Here is a 27,550-nt window from a genome sequence, read left to right on the forward strand (position 1 = left end):
GCTGTAAGTTTTGACCCTATTCGTTTCTTTGTTCTGACATAAATTACATCTCCAGGAGTATATATTTTCATAGGTTTCCGTGTTTTATTATGGTTTTCTAAATCTTTTGCCTGCCTTCTCCGACGGGTTTCTATATTTTCCTGTCGTGCTTTTTCATACTGCTCTGGGTCTACTGTAACACGTCTGCCAAAAAATGTTTTATAGGTCGTTTCCCTGTTGCGGAATGTATGGTGTAGTTATATTCGTATGTACATCGGTCTAAGAGTTGTTGGAATGAGCGGTGTGTGCGTTCCGTTTGAAAGCAGTGCATAATTTCAGACAGGGTAGAGTGAAATCTTTCTACTTGTCCGTTAACTGTGCTTGTGTATGGGGGAGTTTTAAAAGTTTTAATACCGAGTTGGTCTACGACCATAAATTGTATGGAAGCTGAATTTAAAGATCTCTCGTTGTCGATAACTATTGTTTTGGGTATACCAAAAGCGAAAAGTATTTGTCGTAAAGGTTCTCTGATATCTTCTATTAATTTTGACTCTATTATTTTAACTTGAGTATATTTGGAGAATTTATCTACTGCTGTTAGAACTAATTTTTTTTCCGTACTGTAAATATCTATATGCACAATTTCTCCAGGGTATTGAGGTATTGGGGTTTCTAATAGTTGCGGTTTATTAAGGTTGCGATCATACTTGTTTTCCTTGCAGACTCTACACTGTTTAATTATATTTTCTATTTTTTGGAAAGTAACATCTTTGTATTAGTTGTTTTTTATTTTCGTCTCTATTCCTATGTGCTCGCTTGTGTTCGTTTAGTATTTCCTCGTTTTGTGCATCCTCGCTTGTTATGTCCTTTACTTCTGTTTGGGTGTAACGAATTTTATAATTACCAAAGTGAAGTGGGTAAATTTCTTGGATTTTCCATATTATTTCTTCAGAGGTAAATATACCATTAATCACTGAGGGGTTAAGGTATCGTTTCAATAGTGAAGTTAAATTCTCTGTTGAAAAGTTGGGTTTGGTGATTATATGTCTATGGTAGGTCGGGAATGGTATTTTAAACTGGTAGCTGTCTTCATCTGCTAACGAGATCAAAATTTGGTTTTTGAATGCATTTATGGGTCCTTCTACTGATGGAATTAGATTGTGTGATGAGCTTTCGTCGGAATGTGTAGCAACTGATAGGGAGTTTACTTGAAAAGGCCTGGATAAAGAATCTGCAACTACATTGGCTTTCCCAGGTTTGTATTTTAATTCATAGTTGTATTCTTCAAGTATGGCTTTCCATCGCTTTAGTTTGGAGTTATTATTTTTATTACTGAGAGCGTATGTAAGTGGTTGGTGGTCATTACAATTTTTGCTGTACCGTATAGATAGTTTCTAAATGAGTTCAGTGTCCACATAATGGCAAGCATTTCTTTTTCGTTGACTGCGTAATTTTCTTCGGCCTTGTTCAATGTTCTTGATATAAAGTTTATTGGTTTGCCATTTTGCTCTAAAACGGCGCCTATGGCATACTTTGAGGCGTCAGTAGTTACATAGGTCGAATTCTTTCTTGTAATCAGGATATTGTAAAATTACATCTTTAGATGTCAGTGTGGATTTAATTTTGTTGAATGCAGATTTAGCTTCCTCATTTAGATTTATTTGGATTTTTTCGAGCTTCTTTTCGACATTCTTCCTTCCTCACCTCTAAGAAGGGATGTAGGTGGCTTGGCCAATTTGGCATAATCCTTGATAAATTTTCTATAATATCCGGATAAGCCTAAGAATGATCGTAAGTCATTGATCGTCTGGGTTATGGAAAATTTCATATTGATTGTACTTTGGAAGGGTTTGTAGAAATTCCCTTGGAAGATACATCGAATCCTAGGAATTCGACCTGCTTTTTGAAGAATTCGCATTTATCGATTTGAACCTTCATGTTTGCTTTACTGAGGGCATCAAAAATTGTGTCTATGTGTGATTTTTCGTCTCTACTAAATATAATTATATCGTCTATGCATACATAGCATATTTTGCCTATGTATTGTCTTAGTATGTCGTCAAGCGTCCGTTGAAATATGGCTGGGACATTTTTCAAACCAAACGGAAGTCGGGTGAACTCGTATTTCCCATTGTTCACCGAAAATGCTGTTTTTTTTCCAAGTCAGGTTCCTTAAGAGGAATTGATGAAAACCGCTTTTTAAATCAATCACAGAGAAAATTCGGTTTTCTCCTAGTTGGGAGAGAACTTCATTTATTTCAGGTATTGGATACCTATCTGCAACTGTAACTGCGTTCAGCTTCCTGTAATCTATAACCATTCTAAATTTGTTTCTGCCAGACCCGTCCTCTTTTTTAGGCACTACCCATACAGGTGAGTTATAGGATGATTTTGATTGTCGTATGATAGCGTCGTCTAATAATTTATTTACTTGCTTTTCAACTTCCTGTTTAAGGCTAATAGGATAAGGGTAGGACTTGGAGTATATATGCGTGTCTGAATTTGTTCGAATTCCTGCAACTACTTTTAGGTTAGTTTTTCGTCCGGTTCCGTAAATAGGTTTCGGTGCTTTTGTACTAGTTTCCTAATTGCATGTTTTTCTACTGTACTCATATCTTATGTACATATGAATATGTATTAAGTTAACGTCCTGTACACTATATTGTCTAAGTTAGATTCTTTTCGTATTTGCTATTACCATGTAATTTTCTTTTGTGTGTATGATTGCTCAAAGTGCTTTTAAGCTATCGCTTCCTAATATGGCATGGAAAGGGGTGAGTGTTGGCAATAGGAAAAATTTTAATTTGGAATTTTCCAAATTGAAAAGATTTAGATATGTATGGTGAGTAATTTTTATTTTGCCACCTACTGAGTTGTTTAGAAAAAGAGTATTGTTCGCTATTGCTTCTTCTACTAAGCTTGATTGTATGTAATTTTTATTGGATCCGGTGTCTACTAATATTTGCATTATTTCGCCGCTCTTCGTCCTGCATCTGAAATGAGGTAGCGAAGAGCTATTTAGTCTAAAAAGTGTACGTCAGTGAGGTCGAGTGTTTCTTCAATTGTGTCCTTGTGATTTGGCTCATTGCATGTTTGCTCATTGTAGTCGTATTGGTTATTGTAGTTGTATTGGTCATTGTAGTTGTATACGCTTTCGTTGTATTGGTCCTCTGGTGGTTCGTTAGAATTTATGTGAAAGTTTCTTTGCATTTTTTGTGGGGGGTTATTTATCACTGAAGCGTTTGATGGTCTTTTACCGGATACTTCGGGTTTTGGCCGATTTGCGTAATGAACGGTTCTTGCCCTTATACTCTCATCCACGCCCATCGGTTGAGGTGGTTTGGGGCGTCTAGGAGGAGCAATGTTTTGCTGTGGACTATATAGATTCTGGTTTTGTTGCCGATATTGTTGACTAAATTGATTTGGATTCCGATTTGAATGTTGTTGGATGTTAGAGTGATTAAGGTTTAGTTCGTTGCTATGGTAATTTTTTGGGTTGGAATATGTCAAGGAATTTGGTAGATAAGCTAGTTCAGGATAAAATTTGGATTTGGTTTGAGGGTTTAAAGGTTGATGATATCTGGGTTGGGGGTATGCTGTTGCTGATTTATGAGTTGTTGACGAGAAATTGATGGTGTGATAGAGGTTATTAGCGTGAGAAGCTCTGAAGCTTTGGTTTTCTAATTTGAGACAAAGATGGAGGGCTTCGGGTAGGCTTTTTGGTTCTTTAAAGCCAAGTAGCCGGGGAAGATCACCAGAAAGGCTTCTTATGAAAGTATCTGGGGCTTTAGCGCGGTAATTCTCCGTTAACAAGTGGACTGCTTCTTCTCTTATCACCATACATCCTATCTTGTTCAGAAGTAAAGATAAGTGTCCATATAGCTTTTGGTAAAATTCGTTAATTGTCATTCGTCCTTGTATAAGACATGTCATTTGGTACTCTAGAGTGCCTATGTCTCTTTTGTCTGCGTAGTGAGTAGCCAAGCAGCGGGAGATTGCTGTCCAGTCTAGGGGGGTGTTGTAGGTTTCTAAGGCTATATCTGCCTCTCCAACTATCTTATTTCTGATGAAATTTAAAATGCCGAAATATTTAGGTGTCTTTTTTGAGGGTTCGTAGATTCTATAAATGCGTTCGACACTTTTTTTCCAGGAACTAAATTCTGAGGCATTTCCTAAAAGTTCCCTTACGGATCTCACAACGTATGGAATCTTATCCATTTCATTCGTGTTATTTTTGAATTGTTCGTGTATTGTTTGGTCCGTAACGACCGGGTTTATTTTATTACTATTAAGAATATTATGTACTACATTAGGTACACTTGCCTCTATTGCTAAAGTTACCATGTTTTTTACCATGTTCGCCAATTCTGGCGGAATTGTGTTATTAGGGCCTGACGGTGCTGTTGATGCAGCAGGAGGATTAATCCCGAGTACGAGGGTCTAATTAGATTGTTTGGAGTTGCCATTTTTAATTTTTTTATTTGTTTCACAATTTTATACCACTATTTTAGTTTTTATTTATATTTTTTGTTATCCCTTCTAGGAAGGGGGCTTTTTTACCCTGGAGGGTCTGGTGAACTCCTGTTGATTTATTAATATAAATGCGTAAAGTTTTTGGTTAATTTAAAAATCTCTCTTTTTTGTTTTTCGCAAAACTAATGCAATATTTACGTTTCTTTTACAATTTTTATGTAGCTTAATAATTTATTAAAATTTTCATTTCACTAAATAATTTATTTATTATTAAGAACAATTTTTTCCTCTCTGTTTTTTTTTATTATTAATTATATTTCTTATGCTACTTATTTATCTCTTTTCCATGTTCGTACTGAGGTACACCTTCTCACACTGTTTTTGTTACCTTGGCTGTAGGCTTTCGGTGCTATTTCTTGTTGGTATCGTTGGAGCATCCAGGAAGTCTCTTTTCCTATCCTTTTCACGCTTCTTTTAATGTGTTGGTTTTTCTTAACACTGTCTTTTTCGCGGCGTTTTTTTATATTTCTTAACGGCGCTTTTAGACCTTCACTAACCGAACAAGCTTTTTTTAAGCTCGGCCGCCAATTATTGCCGGTTAAATTGAAACGGCTAAAAGAATTTATATTTTTTTGGTCAAGATGACCTTTATTGTTAATTGTTCTGCTATGACTAAATTACAATTTCAATTATCAATTATTTATAACTTAAAAATTACTTATGCTAGCACTATTGATTTATTTATTTGTGTCTCGTTATTCCGCGTGTGCCGGATGTTTATTTGTTAATTGCTCGACAATTGTTACAATGGTTGCATTATTGTTGGTCAGCATTAGTTTCTGGCTGTAGTTTATACAGCGCGAGTTTTGGTTCTTCGAGCGGAGGAATAAAAATGCCGACGATGTTGTGTCTGTGACATTTTACTTTATTCTGATTCTTTTTCAAATTATGTTCTGCTTATATATTTACTAAAGTGATTACAATAATTTCTTCTTAATCTATTTCTGTGTGAAATACAATATTTGTTAAATGTAATCTTATTTTCTATTGAATGCGAACAAACATGATTGTGAGGTTTACCCGATAATGTCTGGGTTATCATTACATTCAAGCATACGGACCAAAACATGTTTGTATGCATTTGCATTATGTTCTTTATCTCTACTTGTTATCTTATTTTTTTGTAATGTTTACTTGTTTTTCTTTCTTTAGTCTTTTATTTTGTCCAATTTACAATATTTTGTTTTGTGGTGTCTGGTTGGGATGATAGTGTACACATAACTCCTCCCTCCCTTAATGGAAACAACTCTGAATAGTATTGTTTTTCTTTTTTTTAATTTTACAAAATATTAAAATTTTATGATATTTTAGTATTTGAGAATGTTTGGTATAGGATCTTAATTGTGCAGTAATTATAATGAATCAATGTAGTGTTTTTCAACTTAATTTTTCTGTTGTCGCAGTTTTGGTTTAGTTCTATGCCATTTGCATTTTTTATTAAAATAGTTTCTTCATCAATTTGAAAAATTTCTGTAATGCTATTTTTGATAAGTTCACAATTTAATAAGTAGATGCAATGTTTAGAAATTTGTAGTTCATTTTTCATATCTTTAGCATGGAATTCACATCTAAAAAACTTTACCTGTCTATTAAATATTTGAATAAGCTTTTGCTGAACTATATTGTACTGATTATCGGTTAAATAAGAAAAAATACCTATGTACTTTTCCACTATTTATGTGCCTACGCCAAAGATCTATGAAATTATTATTTTTTATATCTTCTGCGCTAATAAAAATTTTCTTCGTGTTGCCTAGTTCTTCAGATTCCATAATTTTCTTTTTTGTTAAAATGATTTCTGTATTGAAGCGATTTACAATAGTAAGTAAAATTGGAAAATGATCATTTAGTTCCTCCTCTTGAGAGTGGATTGTAGCATTTGTGCTTATGTTGACTTCTTCCAATGAATGAATCTCGCCTGTGTTACTATCTATTCTATTAAAGTGTGCGATCTGAAATTTTGCACAAATTTTACAGATTTTAAATTCATTGAACCACTTTTGATCTATTTGCGTTTAAAGTTCTTCAATTTTTACATTGAGCTAATATAAGCAGCGCTTCTACAGAAAAGAGCATATATGTAAGAGAATGAATAATTACAAATGTTTCTGTCATTTGCTTTCGTTACAAGTGCAAAATCTAACAACAACAATGTTGTCTGCTCGGTAGCAAAATGACAATAACCATAGATAACTTGATACGAGACTCTTTGGTTCGAGGGAGAGCTGTCAAAACTCGCATTTTTTATAACATTTGCCAATGATGCCACTGCTGAAAAATATTAACTTGGGTATTTAATAATTTATACAAAACACTAAATTAAACACTTTGAAAATGCATACATACATATATATGTAAATGCTAAAATGCAAAATCATTAATTAATTTACATAAACATTTATTTTGCCAAAATATGTTCGCACAGTTTCATTTCACACTAATTTCGTCAAGTAATTATAGCGCTGCTTTTCTGGCATCCCGCCTTTTTCACTAACTGCTGGTTGACGGCACCCTGATTGTGTTTTGTTGCCAGCTCAGAAAACAGATCAGCTGCAAGCGATAGAGCAAGAAAAGAGATTCTAATCAAGTTATCTGTGACAATAAGAGAATGACGAATATTACAAATTACAAATGTTTGCTTTGGCATGTGCACTGGTACATATGTACATACATATGCATGCGCTAAGGCGCTATCTATGATTTGACATGCGCTCTCTTCTATGTTGCACGAATATTTATGTACGAGCTAAGGAACACTGCGCTTTGACATGCGCACTCTACTTTGTTTTATATTCACACATACATACTTACAAACATATGTATGTATATACATACATATGTATGGGCGAAGACGAAAGTTCAAAATCTAACAGAAATATTGTTGTCGGCGTTATTTTGATTAGAAGTGTTATTGCGTTAGGTAAGCTTTGAGTCAGTTCAGTTTTCTTCCAAAAGTCAAGGCGGCTATTACCAGCGAATACATACATACTACATCGAATTTCAGTTCAGACTCAGATTAATTATTAAAAATAAAATGCCAAACCAAAGGCGAATTAGACGAAAAAGGAGTTTAACAGGTCGAAGAGAAGAAGTGAATGTTATAGATAAAAAGGAATTTTTAATTGTTAATGTATGTATGTATATGAATTGACCTGTTTTATTAGAGCCGTAGTCATGCAGGATCTATGGCAAGTTATTTCAAAGCTGCCCTAAACTCAGTAGTTCTTCCGGAGTATAGTTCGCTTGGGGGTTTGACTAATATATGTTTACACTGTAAAGCAAAACATTTCGGAAGTGAAAAGGTACCTGTACTTTTCATTGTTTTATATTCGTAATATATGTATGTATATACATACTTATTGCCTTAATATTTGGTTGAAATTGTCACTAGGTAAGAAATGACTTTACGACATGTTGTCATGGCGGAAAAGTTAAACTTCAAGAATTACGTGTACCTGAGTTTTTGAAAGCTGTGTTAGAAAATGATTTGAGCTCTTGACGGGGACACTATTTGGAGAATATTCGGCAGCTAAATAGTTCGTTTGCTTTTGCATCATTCGAAGCGAAAATTGCGGAGCATACAGGGCGCGGACCATATTGCTTCCGAATACATGGATCAATATATCATAGGATAGGTCCATTGCATGCAGATCATCCTTCAGAATCCTCCTACGCCCAGCTGTTTATTCTTGACACGGATCAAGCAACTGATATAAGGGCACAACATAATTCAAACTGCGATAGGTATTTGCTGAGAGAAATCCACGAAATGCTTTCAAATATTAACCCCTTGGCAAATGAGTATAAGCATATGGCGCAGGTTGAACGCGAAGAGGAACAGAGGGCCAGAGAAGAAAATCGCAATGCTCGCCGAATTAGCATGCTACTTTTGCTTAGATCGATTATTACGTGATATTCACCAAAATGAAATACCTTTTGGTGGAAAGGTTATTTTATTAGGTGGTGATTTCAGGCAAGTTCTTCCTGTGGTGCCCAATAGCTCAAGCGGCGCTATAGCTGGTAATTGTTTGAAACGGTGCTCACTTTGGAAATTTTTTAGGTGTCTCAAACTCTCAACGAATATGCGTTCTAAAGAATCCTTATACAACAGTTTTCTTTTGCGTGTCTCCAGAGTCGAAAATCAATATACCAGAAGGGAAAATTTTGCTAAATGAAAATTTAGTGGATTGGGTATTTCAGCCTCAGTCTGGTGTTATTAGTCAAAGCCATTTGAAGGATCGGGCAATTTTGTGTCCAAAAAATGATCACTGTACGATAATAAATAGCGATATAGTAAATATGTTGCCCGGTGAAGAAAGGGTATATTATAGCGTGGATACTGTCGTTTCTGAAGATCCTCAAGAGCATGTCGGATTCCCTACAGAATTTTTATACTCCCTTAATTTCAGTGGAGTAGCGCCTCATGAGTTAAGGCTTAAGGTTGGAACAGTTGTGATGTTAATCCGCAATCTTAATACATATGAAGGGTTGGTCAATGGGACTCGCTTGATATGGGACACTACATTGTAATTGTTTGGAGGTCGAAATTTTAACCGGTGAATCATAAGGGAAACAAATTTTATTGCCCCGTATAAAGTTACAGCCCAGCGAATCAACACTTCCTTTTATTTTAAAGCGTCGCCAATTTCCAATAATTGTAGCATTCGCAATAACAATAAAAAAATCTCAAGGGCAGACTCTAGCAAGAGTTGGTGTTTTCCTCAAGGAGGATTGTTTTACGCATGGTCAGCTGTATGTCGCATTGAGTCGAGTACGATCTTCTCAAGATATCAAAGTTAAGACTTACGACCAAAATAAAACCACTACGAATGTAGTTTTCCATGAAGTACTTGAATAAATTGAGTTTTTATAAAAAAAAATTTTTTACTTTTTTCATTTTAAATAACGGAGTCCCCGATTATCGGGGGTTATTACTAGTTTATATTAATATTGTATTCACCTAGTTTAATTAACCATCTTTGCAATCTTGGGTTAATGTCTTTTCCCTTGTTTTTTATTTGGAGCCACTTAAATGGTTGGTGATCGGTTAAGAGATCAAATGTTTTGCCGTAAATGTATGGTCTATAATATGTCACTGCCCAGACAATAGCTAGTAGTTCTTTTTCTGTACTTCTCTGTACTGTAACTTCTTTCGTGTTTGTTAAGTGTTCGACTAGCATAGCTCATAGGATGACTGTCTTGGGTTAATACTGCACCAATTGCAAAGTCACTGCATCAGTTGAAATGCCAAATTTTTGGTTAAAGTCTCGATATTTCAATATTGGTGGGCTTACTAATAGATTTTTAAGTTTTTCAAAGGATGACATGTACTGAGGATCGCGAGTGTTTATTTTAATATCCTTTTTTAAATATTTTGTTAAACCATGTGCTACTTTAGCGTAATCTCTTACAAACTTTCTATAATAACCTGTTATACCTAGGAATGATTTAATTTGCTTTGATTTAGTTTAGTTTAACTTTAGTTTTTGTATGTTTTCGAATTTGCTTAAATTTGGTTGTATCTCTTCTGTTGTTAAAGTGTGACCTAGAAATTCAGTGGTTTTCGCGAAAAATTTGCATTTATCTACCTGAATCTTTAAATTATGTTTTCTTAATGCTGAAAATATTTTGTTGATATTTTGGGTATGTTCTTCAATACTTGAACTAAAAATTAAGATGTCGTCTAAATAAACTACACATATCTTGTTGATATATTCCCTAAGAACTGAATTCATTAAACGTTGGAAAGTTGCTGGTGCATTCTTTAAGCTTAGTACGCAGCTCTCAAGAAACGTAAAAACTTCATATAAAAAAACGATTAAGAAACGGTCAAGATACTTTCCTGCGACAAACTTACTTGTGCTAGTACGCAGCTCTCAAGAAATCTAGTACCAATTTTTGATACTTTTTTTCAGTAAAATGTGAATATGGCAAACCTTGTTTTGCGAAGAAACATCAAATCAACAATTGTTTCTTGAAGGAAATTCGAAGTAATCGTCAAATTCATCCTAAATTAGTTGAAATCATTATTATGAAGTATATTCTATTTTGAAATGTTGTATAAAACCTACCAATCATCAACAACATTTCTTAAATCTCAATGAAAATATTTATGTTACCATATACATACACACATACATATTACGCACAAAGTTTGTTTTCTTTGTTTATTATCTCTTGCTCTTCTAATGTAGATCATTCACAATGCGTAACCAGCTGCCAAAATTACTTGAGAAATAATGTATTTTTTTTCTTGAGCAATTACTTGAGAGCTGCGTACCAACTTTTAGTCCGAAAGGCATTCTTATAAATTCAAAGTGTCCTTGGGGAGTAGAGAAAGGTGTTTTTGGTCTATCTTCTTCTTTTATTAATACTCGATGAAAGCCTTTTGCAAGATCTAATGTTGTAAAATACTGAGCTCTTCCAAGTTTGCTGAGTATTGTTTCTATATGGGGTATTGGAAATGTGTCATCTATAGGGACTTCGTTTAGCTTCCTGAAGTCAATAACTATTCTCCATTTTTTCTTCATTGAATTGTTTTGCTTTTTCGGTACAATCCAAAGGGGCGAGTTGTACGGGGAATTACTTTCTTTAATTATACCTTGGCGCAACATCTCGTTCATCTGTCTACTAATTTCTTCTTCATGAATTTGGGGATATCTATAAATTTTATTATAAGTTGGTCTACTTGTTTTTGTAACAATTTCATGCTAAATTTCATGAGTATGAGAAAGGTTTTTACCTTCTTGGAAAAATAAATCGCTATTTGCTTTTAGTCACTGTTTGATAAAATATCTAGCAAATTCACTTTACATTCTGTAAGTATATTAATATCTTCGTAATTGTAAGGGCATGAGTTTATAAATTTAATTTTGTTGCCGTTTATTTCTACATACTCCTTTTCTAAATTAATTATTGCTTTAATAGGTTATAAAATATTCTGTCTATTATAGCATCAAAGTTTTTATTTTTTATGTTGGTTAGTTTCCAATGTATATAACTTTTTTCATTGAATTCGTTTGGGGTTGGGGTGACTAACTCTTTATTTAGGGAAAAATTTTCCTTAATGGTGCTAAAGTGTATTGGTTTATCAAGCTCAATGCATTCATAATCTTTTAACACATTATATTTCAATAATGATGTTGTAGACCCTGTGTCAATAATACATTTAATTTTTGAATTTTTTTATTCTTGAACGTGATCTATTTCCATCGGTTCGGGGGGGTTTTGTCTCCTTTGGACTGAATTATATCTTCTAGATTGTTCAGAATTATTTCGCCTATTTTGTCCAAAGCTAAATTGCTGATAATTGTCATTTTGGTTAGAATTGTTATGAAATTCTCTCTGCTGATTTTGTCCAAATTGAAAATTTGGAAATTTGCATATACTGTTTATTATTAAAATTGCCAAAATTGTGAGCCAAAGAGTTTCTATTTGAAAAATTTCTATAATTATTTCTTTGATAATTGTTTTGTCTTTTATGAAATTGTATTAGCAAACCTGTCTCTTGAAGAACGCTAAAAGCCTCTCTAATTGTGCTTATATTTCTACTAATCAGTACACTGCTTAAGTTGGGGTGTATCCCATTTAAAAATGTTTTTAGAATTAAATTTTCGTTGTTAATTGGAGAAAATTCTATTGGCTTTATCCTATCGAATTCATGTTTTAAATTTAGTTTATCTAAAATATCTTTTAAATTTACTTACGTTAAAGTTTCGTAGTACAATCGCCTGATTGTAAAGGGTGTGGTACGACTCCTTTACTCCAAAATTCTTTATGAGTTCTTCTCTCATTTGCTGCCATGTTGGTGTAGGTCCCAAAGGCCGGATGACACTTGCTGCTTCTCCTTTAATTTTTGTTTTGACGTGTCGCTGTGTTGCAAATTCCAACATTGATGGGTTGGAGTTGAATAAAGGAAGGATCATGTCAACTTCCCTGATGAACGATGATAAATCTCTGCCGTCAAAGTCCATGATTCTTGAAGCTTCCTTCAAAATTTGCGATCCTGTCATCTGAAGTGGTTGCTGCTCGCCTGGATTCATTGCTGATGTATCCTCTTTTAATACAACTGAACTTGTTGTTGTTGCTTTGTATGGTGCACTTCGCTTTCTCTGAGTCTGTGTGTGGGGCATTAATCTTTAATCCCACTTTTTCTGGTAATGTTGATGGGCGGAATGAAGCTATTCTTCGCCTTCACAAAGGCCTTCGCCTTCAAAACAAATAATCCTCGGAGTCGCTCTCCGACGTTCCAGATAACTTGTGTAGAAACTTAAGTTTCTTAAACTTGGCTATCTGTGCCGACCGACTTATATATTTATATAAGTATATATAAGAGATCTTTAAAATGGGAACTAATCTTAGGATTTGCTTCCCGTTGCTAAAGCTTACGAAACTACTAAAAACTGATGTTTTTAGTATCGCTTAACTTTGCTGTTTGTTTTTACCGATTGCGCCAGTTTTGGTTCTTCGAGCGGAGGAACAAAAATGCCGACGATGTTGTGTCTGTGACATTATACTTTATTCTGATTCTTTTTCAAATTATGTTCTGCTTATATAACTACTAAAGTGATTACAATTTTCTTAATCTATTTCTGTGTGAAATACAATATTTGTTAAATGTAATCTTATTTTCTATTGAATGCAAACAAACATGATTGTGTGGTTTACCCGATAATGTCTGGGTTATCATTATAGTCAAACATAAGGACCAAAACATGTTTGTATGCATTTGCATTATGTTCTTTATCTCTACTTGTTATCTTATTTTTTTGTAATGTTTACTTGTTTTTCTTTAATCTTTTATTTTGTCCAATTTACAATATTTTGTTGTGTGGTGTCTGTTTGGGATGATAGTGTACACATAACTCGCGTGCCGGATGTTGATTGGTATATTGTTTATCCATCATTGTTCTATTTATCGCAGTTAAGTTTAATGTTGCTAATTTATACAAGCTACTTATGTTAGCTTAATTTGTTGGTCAAATAAAACACGCATATTATAGCTAATTATCAACCGTTTTTTCAGTTCCATGATCAAGACGTAACAAGTGAAAAAGTGTGAGTTTTTCCGCAAAACTTTGAAGTTAATTCAAGAACAACGCGTTCTCCAAGTTCCTTTCGACCAGATCTCTTTTTTTCGGAACTACTTACTATATGATTTTGTACTTGATTTGAGAAATGTATAACTGTAGACTATAATTTTATTTTTGATACGTATTTCAACCTTGTTTTACAGCACAAATCAATACGGTGTTTGTTTATTTCACTAAATATTTCTATTACTTCTTCTGATTCCACGGAAACAATGTATAACTTTTATCTTTTGAGGGAACTCCACCGCAGTTATATAACTTAATAAAATATCAAATTTGATTGTAATTCATTCACGATTTCGTCAAACAATGAGTGTTGAATTCTTTCGCAATATTTTTATACTCATGCAACGTCGGCTATAAAATTGTTCAATTCATACTACCCCCAACTCCCATATTTTCCTGAAGGAGTTTCTCTGAATTTGATTCTTTAAATGCAAGAGTATAAAATGTTCGGTTATACCCGAACTTAGTCCTTGCTTACTTGTTTTAATGCATAATTATGCCAACACCTGAAAGTATTTCACCAGCTTTGATCTTTGCTATTGTATGAAATGTTCGGTTGCACCTGATTTCAACCTTTTCTTACTTGTTTTACACGGTTTGAAGATAAAAGCAATATTAATTTTTTTGGCTTAAATATTATTTGTTTATTTAATTTTTGCGATATATTTTCATATCAGAAATTTAGAGGAATTCACTTTCTTTGAATACAATAAAGTTTACTAGCCAGAGCATTGAAATAACACAAACACGTTTTCTGGAACTTATCTATCTTGTAAAAAACAGAATTAGGTGTACTATAGCGACATTGCGGTATTTGTAATTAGTAATTTCTAAATATCCACCTGTGATTAAAACGTTTATGTTGCACGATATGTGTGATCATTTAATAAAATTAAGTGGACATGTTATCTTAAGATAACTGTGATTTAGCGATGAAATTAGTCCTATGATTTGAACTAAGACCAACATCCACAATATAGTAATTTTCGATATTCTGATTAATTTTTTCAATATACAAATTATATTAAATTTCGCCTCTTTAGTTTGGTTAATATCTCATACTATGCACTATCGAATATGATTGCAATCCATTTACGCTTCCGTGGAATAAATCATTTTTGAATTCTTACGCAACATTTTTAATATAACACCTGAAAGGTGGATATGATCTTTAAAAAGTACGGTAAGTATAAAATATTCAGTTACACCCGAACATTTATACTCTTGTTCAGCCCTGGATTTAAAGTATGTGCTCTCGATGGCGTCGCACAGGCGGCAGATTCAAAAGAATTCAACTGGTCTTGTCTTTTATATACTACTAGAGGACCCGTCCACGCTTCACTGTGGCTGATACATATGTAGATAATACTACTACTACCATCTATGTGATTTCTATTAGTTGGATTATAACTATTAGTTAATGAGATATAGCATTTTTAAGAAGCAACTTGTGTTAGTTTTCAAAAAAAATGGATCAAGGCATTTCGAGTGTTAATAAAGCATTCCTTTTTGGGGGAAAATACTGTTGAATTTGGGCTCAGGGAAATCCACCGATGAAAGGATATTTGATAAGCTTAAAGAGGCGAAAGCTCTGTGCAAAATGGGTGCCTCGCAAGTTCATAATCCAACAAAAACAACGAATAACTGATTCTGAGAAGTGTTTGAGTGCTCTTTAATCGTAATAAAACCGAATTTTTGCGTCGGTGTGTGACAATAGAAACATAACTCCATCATTTCCCACTGAAGTCCAATCGACTGTCATTCTAGTGGACTGCACATGATGAACCGGTTCTCAGGCGTGGAAAGACGAAAAAGTCGGCTGAAAAGGTTATAACATCAGTCTTTTGTGATGCATGTGGTATAATACATACTCAACGACTGATTACTGAACCCGTTATAATCTATTTTATTGCATATTTGGTTGTAGTTCCTTTCTACTATTCCAAATACTTAGCAATAGTATTATTTTTGAGGAAGAATCTGTTTATAATTGTACGCATATGTACTTATATTCAAATGATTCCTACAAACATAAATTTTAAACAAATGAGTTGTATTAAATTTTGACATAAAGAGATAAAAGGTATCCTATGTCCTTATCCTGGTTCTAAGCTACTTCTCCACCAATTTTCAGCCAAATTGGTTTAGCCGTTCTTGAGTTATAAATGGTGCAACTAACACAACTTTCTTTTTTATATATAGATAAAGCTACCCATAGATGTATTGAATCACCCAATTTATTACTTAAGAACGAAAAAATCTATCCACATTATGAAAACTTATCTACAGATGTCGCCTTTTAATTTTGCATCGCTTTGTTTATTGCACGTTTACGCCAATTTAAGGTTTGAATATTGGATACTGCGATGGTAGCGCAATCTATCGGATCCAATGTAAAACATTCCAAAATTAGCAATTAATTACAAATGAAAAATTAATTAAAAAAAAAATTTCCAGTGGACCAAATTGTGAATCTAAACCATCCTCGAATCTCCTTAATCACACGCAAAAAATTTCATCAAAATCGGTCCAGCCGTTTAGGAGCAGTTCAATTACAAACACACGGTCAGAAGATATAGTATTTATATATATAAAGATATTTATATAACATTATATCTATCTCGATATTACAATCTTTACATTTATGAAGACTGGTTAAAGGATGAAGGTCGTTCCTGTTGACTTTATACTAGACCAAATCAACATGCTCTCGTTTAGTATAGACTAGTATACTTACATAAGTAAGTACAGATGGATATTCACTTTTGTGAATACCGTTGACGAATCATGATGATCTTTGTGCTGCTTAACTCACATGCGCCCTCTGTACTGTAGTTATAAAGACACCATTTCAACTTACTCCTAGAAGGGTACTATTAAACGAAATTATTTTGATTATTAGTCACCTTGTTATATAATCGTCACTTTAGAAAAGATGATTGATAAACAGATGTAACAGCCGATGCCTGATTTTGACATTTGCAAATCTTATTTATATCGGAAATGATCCAAAGAAAAAGCCGCAATTTCTCAGTAAATTGACAAATGACAAGATTTATTAAATTAACAAGTAAGGAAGGGCTAAGTTCGGGTGTCACCGAACATTTTATACTCTCGCATGATAAAGTAATAATCGAGATTTCATTATCCGTCATTTACATATTTTTCAAATACCGTATTTGTGTAAGGTTTTATTCCGCTATCATCATTGGTTCCTAATGTATATATTATACAGAGAAAGAATCAGATGGAATTCAAAATAGCGTTATATTGGAAGAAGGCGTGGTTGTGAACCGATTTCACCTATATTTCGTACATGTCATCAGGGTGTTAAGAAAATATTATATACCGAATTTCATTGAAATCGGTAGAGTAGTTCCTGAGTTATGGTTTTTGGTCCATAAATGGGCGACGCCACGCCCATTTTCAATTTTTAAAAAACGCCTGGGTGCAGCTTCCTTCTGCCATTTCTTCCATAAAATTTAGTGTTTCTGACGTTTTTTGTTAGTCGGTTAACGCACTTTTAGTGATTTTGAACATAACCTTTGTATGGGAGGTGGGCGTGGTTATTATCCGATGTCTTCCATTTTTTAACTGTATATGAAAATGCCTGAAGGAAACGACTCTATAGAGGTTGGTTGACATAGCTATAATAGTTTCCGAGATATGTACAAAAAACTTAGTAGGGTGCGGGGCCACGCATGCGATCCTTTGTGCCAAATTTTACTTTAATATCTTTATTCATGGCTTAGTTATGACACTTTATAAGTTTTCGGTTTTCGCCATTTCATCTTCGAACTTAACCTTCTTATGGAGCCAAGAAATACGTGTACAAAGTTTCAGCATGATATCTCAATTTTTACTCAAGTTACAGCTTGCACGGACAGACGGACGGACGGACAGACAGACATCCCGATTTCAACTCTACTCGTCACCCTGATCACTTTGGTATATATAACCATGTATCTGACTCTTTTACAACTCTGACAACCGTTATGTGAACAAAACTATAATACTCTCCTTAGCAACTTTGTTGCAAGAGTATAAAAACAATAAGTAAAAGGGAGGATGGAGTCATGGGTAGAAGCTCACGCAAGTGAGGAAAGTTCTCTGATTGCCATTAACTTGGGAGTGGCTAGAAACGATAATCTACATATGGCTCAAGCAGCTCACGACTTCTGGTCCTAGACTAAGTATCCTCCGGTTAGCCAAATAACATCCTTTTGAAGGCGAACTAAAGTGAGGAGGCGAAGCATCTCCTCCACAGGGTTGTGCGCTGGCACCCGCCACGTAAAAAACGCCCCTAATGTAAAATTACCAACAGTTTCGGATGAGAGACCCCCCTTTTGATAACAAACTTGGAAAACGAATTAAGGATAACGTCTCAAGGGCATGCAAATTAATTTCTTTGTCAAGGTAAGGATTAAAAAAATAAAAGGAGCCACATCCGCCGGCACGCGGACTCCAATGAAAAGCACGACTGTGATCAAGTTCTGATTCAATTTCTTTTTATTTATTTAAGAACTTATTTTTATACAATTCTATACTGCTCAACCAGTTGCTACAGAGTATTATAGTTTTGTTCACCTATCGGTTGTACTTTTCACCTAAAACTAAGCGAGATAGATATAGGGTTATGTATATATAAATGATCAGGATGACTAAAAAAGTTGAAATTCGGTTGACCGGTTGACTGTCTGTCTGTCGGTCCATCCATCCGTGCAAACTTTAACTTGAGTAAAAATTGAAATATCTTGATGAAACTTGATATGTTCTTTAGTACAAAAATTAATTAGAGTTCGAAGATGGGCGTAATCGCACCACGTCCACGCCCACAAATCGCCATTAACCGAAAACATGTGATGGGCCATAATTAAGCACTAAATTAAACTGTAATTTGGTACAGAGGATCCCAGTGGCCAGGGGCACCTTTGGAAAAAAGTATTAGAAAAAGTGGGCTTGGCCCCGCCATCTAACAAGTTTAATGTACATATCTCCTAAACCACTTATGCTACAACAACCAAATTTGCTGAGTACAAATCTTATAAGAACTTCTATCGACATTTTGAAATTGTATGAAATCGGCTTATAACCCCGCTCACTCCCCATATAACGGTACTGTTAACAACTACTAAAAGCACGATAAATCAATAACTATATACACCAGAGACATAAAATTTTACCACCGGGATGGTATGAGAAAGTCTCATAGGACGATCGGCGTGGCACCACCCACTTTTTTGCGAAATCCCATATCTCGGGACCCGACCAACCGCTCAATTTTAAATTCCACTTGATTTGTTCAGTTTTCAGTATTCAAATCATGAAGAAATTAATATAACGAGATAAGACTTTTCACGACTAATGTCTTTTACCAAAAATTGTTAAAATCCAATAAAACCTGTTCAAGCCATTGTACCTATAGTTGACTTTTGATCGAAAACGTCGGTTAAGTGTTATATATATAACTGCAAATAAGTGATAATCCTTCTATTATATAGGTATGTCTGTATGTCAAAAATGGGTTGAATCGTACCAATATGTACTTCCCTTATCCCCCTTATACCGAATATAAACATTTTCGAACTTTGGGGTGGCTTTGTACCGCATATATCGGCCAATGATAAGAGACCGTATTTTATTCCTAACAGTGTATCTTTGTGCCAAAAATAGATACATTTGAGCGGAAAGTTGGCTTAGCCCCTATTATAAGGATTTTCGAACATCCAGCTGACTTTACTCCTAATGATTTAGCTTAAAATATTTCCCTGGCTTTTATTCTTGAAAGTTGCAAGAGTATAAAATGTTCGGTTGCACCCCAACTTAACCTTTCCTTACTTGTTAATTCTTAATCTTATAGCTAGGCTTAAAAGCTATTTTATTGTTTATCCGAACAAAAGATTTATTGTCTAAACAAAGAACAAATATATTGATTTCTTATTAATTTATTATGTAAATATTGATTTAGGGAATTTCAATTGTTTTGCTGCGTAAATGCAAAGTCTGCAGAAACGCGCTGGAGAATTTAAAAATAAAATTTTGTTTACAGTTACATTTGAGTTTAAGTGCGGAGACTGCCGTTCACTCCCGCTTCCCAAATATGAATCGTCACCGATTCAATATCACTTTTTGTTAGACTATGAATTTTATTCAAAATATAATTATATGAGATATCAGGAATTCTAAATTTTCAATATGTATGGGAGTTGTTCGTAATTTTTTTTAATTTTGAAGTCATATAAATTATGCAGATTACTACTAATAGTACAATTGTGTACCAGAAAATCGAATGATATTTAATATTTTTTATTCCTTCATCCAAAATATTTACATTTTCAAGTTTTAATTCTTAATTTTCTTTTCAATATATTTTACAATTTAAAAATAATTAATGCGATTACTTAAATATTTTCAGATTTTACAATCGATATCATATGTTATATTGTTAATATTTGTATACTTTTTAAAAGTAACAAGATAAACTTTATTTATGGTATAGCCATCTATTGTGTTATTACCAAAGACTAATATTGCTCCTTCTTTAATTACGTCTATATCTTTGTTTTTTTTCCTTAATATTTTTACATTTACTATTTTCTGGACAAAATATCTGATAAGGAAGTATTCTTATTATTAATTTTACACTACGTATTTATCATTTCCATTTTGAAATTTGTTATATTTATTTATTCTTATTTACATTTTGCAATTTCATAGTCAATTATTAGTTTATCATCTTCTTTTGTAATTGCTCTTACCTCATAAGATTTGCAATCAAATGTGTTTATGGTGTGGCCGTCACCCTGGAAAGTAGGCTGATGCAAGGACGAATATAGTTGGATTTAAAATTCCACTTTTACCAAATGTTATTGTATTTATGATGTTTTGTAGTTCATGAATAATAAATTGAATTTTTTTTTTGTTTTGAAGGTGGTATCACCTTTAATATTCTGTTATTTATTTTAAAAATTTCTGAATTTGTTTTGAATTGTTTATTGTTATTTATAATTAGTTTGTATAATTTTTCATTAAATTTTAAAAGGTCATCATATTCTGAAGTTCCAGCTATTCATTTCCAAAATGTTCCTAATTTTTTAATACTTCTTTTTGCCCTAACATGGTTTTGTTTTAATTGTTCTAATAAAGTTTCAATTACCAAAATTTCAGATTCTGTGTCCTGTGTAATAAATCCTAGGCAGTCCTGATTATGTTTGTTATTACTGTAAAACTTTCTATTTTCGTCTATTATATTTTCAAAATAAGATAAACTTAGTGTGAAATAAGTCCTTGTATTGTTCGTAAATGAAAACATCTCCCTTTTCAATAAGTACGCAGTCTTGTCGGGTATAGTCTATGACAGTGTTTCCCATAGTGGGCGATAACGCCCCCTTGTGGGCGCTGCAGGTGTCAAGGGGGGCGGTAAGAGACCCAGAAAGGAAATGGGGGCGTTTTGTAGAGGCCTGGGGGGTTATTTGTTTTTTATGAGCTCTCGACTCTCAACAACAACCTGTGAACATCAACTAATATAATTAAAACATTGCTCAAACTCGGTTCTATATTTCTCTCCGCGTAGTTCATATAGCTGTCCTATTTTATTGAATATAGAAAAAATGAAAATCATGTCAATCGGTCGCTCCGTTTCATAACGGGGCATCTCGACAGGATAGAGTTTATAGAATACTAACTGTCAAACGTATTGCTATTGCCATTGCCAAATCTATATGTGGATATTTGCGATCATAATATAATCATTTGCGCAAAGGTGTAGGGTAGGTAGGTTCGAGCGCATGCTTTGAGCTCTTGAATAATTTATTTTATCACTTCCGAAATGACGTCGGGTAGGTAGCTGATGTAGCGCACGTGTTGAGCTTTTGAACTCCTTAAATCTTTTATGCGGAAAATAAAAAAAGGATCTTTATCCTTTCTTACAAATGTATTTCTGGAAAAAATAAGATAATACGAAAAGGAGAAAGATCCTTTTTTTACAAATGTATTTCTAGGAAAAATAAGAATTTATATTTTTGGACTACTATATAATAATTGCGCTTAAGAATTCATATATAAACAATTTAATATTTATTTTATATTCATTTGTGGTTTTGCGCGCAATAGATGAGCATTACTTACGCCTCCTTTACACTACTCGCGAAGTTAAACGTATTTCTCAAAGCAAAACAATGTCGGAAGTAAAAAAGAAGAGACGGCAATACTGTGCGGAATACATTAAATTCGGATTCATTGAAAATCCCACAAACCCATCCTCGCACAGAGCGAAAAGTACCTAATAAAATAGAACAAAAGTAAAAAGATATCTCTATGGTTTTTCTTCAAGAAGAATGCCTTCTTATTCCAATTAAGAAAATCTTTTCAATGAAATCATGAAGAAATCTTCGATATTTTATGTGAATATCTTCTTAAATTCATTAAAAAGTCAATCTTTTTATTTTTAAAAGAATACCTTCTTGATTTAATTAAAAAGTTTGTCTTATTGTTTTTACAAGTTTATCTCCTTGAATTTATTAAAAAGCATGTTTTGTTGATAATACAAATTACAGATATTACATATTAAGGTTTTCTTTCAATTCTAAACATTTTACGTTTATTTATTACATAAGTTGGGTAAAAAAATAACTTAAATAACTTAACATGATTCCTTTCGTAAGTAATAAAATATGGGAAAGGTTTTGAGATCTTTTCACAAATAATTCACATTATTTTTTTTTATTATAGTTTAATAACCACATACCATAAACCATACATACAAAAATTTAATGAATTATCAAACTACAAACTGATAAAAACTTTTTCTTAAAATTCTGAAACTTAGGTTTATAAGTATGGGTTTTGTAATAGAAAGTATATAATATAAATAGCAAATAAAATATATAAGTATTATACACATTAAATAAGAAATCAATAAATTAAATTACCAATACTTCTTTTGTCTTAAAACTTTAAGGCCATTATTAAGCAAATCAAAGTGAATAGGTGGACCATCTAACGTTATCAAATTTATGACATCATATATTTCTGTAACGGGCCCCATAAGATATGATTGAAACCTTTCTGAAAAATTTAAGTGTGTCCATTTTTTTCCAACAATTTCTACATTATTTTCTTTAATTATAAAATCCAATACTTCATATATATTTATATTTTCATTTATAGTTACAGTAACTATGTGGCCAATTTTAAATTTAACACCTCGGAACATAATTTCATTTGTTCTCTTGTACAAGCTGAAATTCAAATTTATAGATGACAAATGTTCATTGCATCCCATTTTAATTTCTTCAATATTTATAAAACTATATTCTGGCTGAAAAAAATTGTTTTTTAAAACACAGTGAGCGAATCGTAAGGAGGATTTAATTGCTAATGTTAATGGAACATTTGTTCTGGAGGTAATGCTTTGCGCGTATTGCTTGTGCAACTGGTGTTCAGCTTCGAACCGAAATGTCCATAAAAGTTTTATTGGCCCCAATTTTTTAATTATTGTAGGATAATGCACTAGGTTATGAAACTTTGGTTTCAGATGTTCCTTAAATAATTTTTGGTACGTAAAATTATGCTCTTCAATTAATAATTGGAGATCATTTAAAATTGTATCGTTGTAATTAGATAGCAAAAGCAGATCAATTAGTCTTACGAACAGAATAAGGAATTTATTTACTAAATCATCTCGATCAATTAGATCACCTACCATGAGCAGTATCATGTGAGAAAATGTTTTCATCTGTCTCGCGTTCATTTTGAATGAAGCGTTTTGTATATGGTGCTTTTGAATGGGTGGACTTATATTGCCAATTTCTGTATCCCCATACTGAAACATCTGTTTCCTGTAATCGAAAGTTTCTAAACAAAAAAACTTTTTTTCATACACAAAATAATGTAAAATTTTGGAAAAATTATATTTGCAAACACCCAAAAATAAATCGTGCATTATGTCACAAGCAATGTTATCGGTTACATGAAAGTTTGACAAGGAATTAAATATCGAAACATTTTTAATGCCACTAACAACAGGATTGTTAAGTAAAATATCGCTATTATAACTACTTCTAGTTCGTAATGAGTTCGGGACTTCAAGACAATCTGTACGAATTTGAAGTTTTTGCCTTTTGCATATTCTGCACCAAGAATTCACAGAAAAAGAACTGACATAGCCTAATGCAGTGTTAAGAACAAGATTATCGCCTAAAATTTGTACTAGTTTAAAATGTATCATACAGCTTTTGCCATCTACATTTATTTGAAGGCCATTAATTTCCAATGTTTTTAAAATATTCAGAAGTGGTGTAAGGCAATCAGTAAATCCACAATCTTGTAGATCTCGAACTTTAACAAACCCTGCTACAAATATATTTGATAATTTGCTAAGTTGGTACTGAGGTACGCTTGGAAAGTTATAATATATACCGCATATTTTTTGTTGGCCAGATTTACTGCCCAAAGGATCATTAATTTCGAAGTCATCCATATACAAAAAAAATGGAATCGTTACATTATTTTTCTTTGAATTTTGCCAAAAGCTGCTATTGATGAAATGAGTATAAGGAAGGTTTTCTGAAAAGTTTTTCATATTTAAAAGCCTTGCCTCTAAGATCCCTTTACTCTCAAAAAAATTTTAAATTTGAAAAGGAATGTCTGGTGGGGTTATTTCGGTTCTAGCTGAGGTTAAAGTTGGGTTGTTATTAAGTATGACTTCTGAGAGTTCGTCGCTAACAATATATTTTTGCGGATGTTTATACAGGTCTAGTTTTTCTATTTCTTTGAAAAATTTGTATTCGGTGGTTAAATCATAAAATGGCTGAGATATAATTTTAATTACTTCCTCAAGTATAGAATTATTTTCTTGAAAATTACTAATGGCACTTAATATTTCAGATATTGGAGAAAAATTCGTTTTGGAATGCAGTTGAAGTAGAAACGCGATCATTGAATCTTTTAAAGAAGTAATATTTTGAATTGGTACTAGTTGATTTGATGAACTAGTTGTTTGAATTGGAATATTAAGAGCAAGAGAATTTTCTTTACAAGATTGGCTATTGCGAATTTCTTTTTTCAAATGTTTTTTGAGGTGAATTTGAAATCTGTAAATGTTATAAAAAATTTGTTTGCAATTATATGCGTTACATTGAAATTTACAAACTGGTGGAGTACCATGTGCTGACTTTAGATGTTTAATCAGCTCTATAGGATTTAAGTGAGCTTTTTGACAAATGAAACAAGCAAAATTGGCCATTATAGCAAAATTAGACGAAATTAGTTTAATTTACTCAAAAGATTTGCCACTGAAGAATATTCTTCCGATTTCAACTCAAAAAAATGTTGTTCTAAAAATGCTCATACTTGCTTGCTTCTTTGTGAATACTCTATCTTATAAACGTACGATAGTTTAATAATGCAGTCAACGCACTTCATATACGTAGTACATTTCCATTGCAGACCATCGCAAAAAACATAAAACTCTGAAATGGATGACCAATCTGATCCAACGACGATAATTCTCGGCTGTAGTTTCTCCTTTCTTACCGCAAACTGGTTCTTCAATTCAATTATTGTGGGTTGAATATCATTACGTGTTGCAACGAGTGTTACGAAATCTGTTTGGGCATCAGCTATTGTTGGTTTTTTGTCCTTACTAAGCCTCAAAAGCTGTAGCAAAGCATGTAGAAGAATTGTACTTATACAATATTTACATTCTGTAAAAAAAATTGTGTAAATAAAAATTTTATTATTTTAAAAGTGATATTCAGGATTTCGTGCATACGATCCGGCATCATTGCATTTCCAAATCACCACGACAGCGCAATATAAAATTTATTGTTGTACATATACATACATATCTATAGGTATGTAATTTGTGATTGCACTGCCATGGTAATATGGTCGTTTGCATATTATATAGCACGAAATTCTGAATACCGCAATTTCATTTGATAAACCACTTTACCATTTGAGATGTTGTCAATGTGCAAATACTTTAAGAATAGTTCCCTTGAAACACGATCTTTTATATCTCTATCAAAAATTTTGATGATTTCTTTATAAAACTTCTCCAATTTCAAAAATAACATATTTCCTTTCCCGGGGTAAAGAGTCTCAAAGTCTATTTCTACCTATGGAAAATAAGTTATTGAATTATTTGAAAAAAGCATTGAATATAAGAACTCACAAGTTCATATCCACGAAAGTCCTTATAGCGCGGATATTCACTAAAAATGCAGCTTAAAGAACTGGCGTTATGGATATCTATAATTCTTTGACTTCCAGTAATCAATAACCTGTTCCCATGGTGTGCAATTATTCTGCAGCCAGCACTTCTTTTCGTAATACTTATCTAAATACTCAGAAATAAGTATATCTTGTGAGAGTAAACAATCTATTTGTTTATACCGCTGGATAAAGCTGCTGGCGAAGCGGTAGTTGTACGATCGGTTGAAAACTTTTTATAATTGGTTTTGTCAGCATTCGTCCATCGTGAAAATAGCTTTCTCGTAGGATTTTTCTTACCATATTTTCTTGCTAGAAAATATGTTTCCTAAATATTAAATAGTTGCATTAAAAAAATAGACCATGTTACAATTAAATAAATCAATAGTATTGTGCAAAACATATGCAACAAAATTAGTTTTATTTTGGTTTGGTCCTATTTTTATTTATTAATTTTTAATAGTAATAGTTTTTACAAGTTTATCCTTCATCATAAACTGTACAAATCTAACTTCATACTAAACTCCTAATTTGGTTGTTTATGTTTTGCACAACGTTTTAAGTGTGCCAAATGATTTCCCAAAAATAATTAAAATAGTAAGCAGAACTGATTTTTTTCATTTTGGAACATGAAATGATTACATATACGTATGGATATACATACCGGATTCTCTTTGGGGAATACATCGCAGATGATGTTGGCCCACTTTTGCATTTCTCCATATGTCAGTTTTTTCCGCCTTCCTATATAATTCTCTATTACGCAGTGACACATTGTAATCTGCTGCTTGGCGTCCAAGAAACCATTTTTCTGCTGAAAGTGAAGCACAAGCTGCCCTTCAACCGTACCTTTTAAAAGGTCGGTTAAGCTGCGACTGTCCATGCAGTTATCATACGTTGGCTGGAGTACTGGTGAAGAATCTCTTGAACTTTTGTCGTCAGACATTTTCTCTAACCACTCCAAAATTCGACTACTCGCAGATAAGGTGCTTGCATCACGTACAAGCGGTATATTCTAAAAATGCTTGCATAAATGTACACCAAAGAAGTTATTAAATTATGCTGCACTTACCATGTTCTTCCTCCATTCTCTTAATCCCGCTTTAAACTTGATGCATTCGCCAAAAAATTTTGTTGGAAGCTTTTCAAATAAACAGTCGATATCTTCCCAATCCATTTTTGTTAAAATTATCGTTGATGTCACTCCGTAGTCCACAAGAATGGAGCAAATATCATCATTTAACTCCCATGATTTAAAAATGGGCAGCGTTTCAATTGCATCTAATGTGCAAGGAGCGTTACTATTTTCATCCGAACTGAATATATCCATTTTACAAACTTGTCACAATTTTTATAAGACACGCGTCGGGCCACACTCACGTTTATACTGACTGATGCCCAATAATTATTGCATCATCTTAAGCATGCAAAAACACGAGCCGATAGAAATACAGTTATGATTGGCGACATTGAAATGCTTATGCTTGTGAATAGTTTGTTTTTGTTTGTGCATTTGCTCTTTTCTTTAACTAATATACGCAAGGCTACATCCCGTGCACTTCGACGCGTATAATGTATGTTATGGTTGCGTGCTCAACACATATCATTATGTTATTGTTGCTTATAGTGATTTACATTTCGTTTTTGTTTTCTATTTTCTTTCATACACTTCAGTTACTTTTTGAATTCAAGAGTATGGAAAAAAAGATGTCAAAAGAAATCAA

At 33.1% G+C, this 27,550-nt stretch overlaps 2 protein-coding genes across 6 annotated transcripts in view; one reads left to right on the forward strand and one right to left on the reverse strand.

Moving 5' to 3' along the window:
- Positions 1-27,550, forward strand: part of LOC126765196 (uncharacterized) — a 461,867-nt gene that overhangs the window by 291,301 nt on the left and 143,016 nt on the right. The gene's annotated exons all lie outside the window — the stretch shown is intronic.
- LOC126765232 (uncharacterized) lies at positions 22,475-26,754 on the reverse strand. Of its 3 annotated transcripts, none has more exons than XM_050482903.1 (4): positions 26,491-26,754; positions 25,789-25,953; positions 25,567-25,728; positions 22,475-25,315 (listed from the first exon to the last, which is right to left on the reverse strand). In XM_050482903.1, exon 4 carries the CDS (start codon positions 24,190-24,192, stop codon positions 22,537-22,539), a length of 1,656 nt encoding a protein of 551 aa, XP_050338860.1. In that variant the 5' UTR covers positions 24,193-25,315; positions 25,567-25,728; positions 25,789-25,953; positions 26,491-26,754; the 3' UTR covers positions 22,475-22,536. The 3 variants fall into 3 exon arrangements, with proteins under 3 accessions (XP_050338860.1, XP_050338859.1, XP_050338861.1); XM_050482902.1 differs by having other exon boundaries at positions 25,567-25,732; XM_050482904.1 differs by having other exon boundaries at positions 23,503-25,315; positions 25,567-25,732.

The sequence above is a fragment of the Bactrocera neohumeralis genome, unplaced genomic scaffold, assembly GCF_024586455.1.
Source record: "Bactrocera neohumeralis isolate Rockhampton unplaced genomic scaffold, APGP_CSIRO_Bneo_wtdbg2-racon-allhic-juicebox.fasta_v2 cluster10, whole genome shotgun sequence".
In the NCBI taxonomy this organism is placed as follows: Eukaryota; Metazoa; Arthropoda; class Insecta; order Diptera; family Tephritidae; genus Bactrocera; species Bactrocera neohumeralis.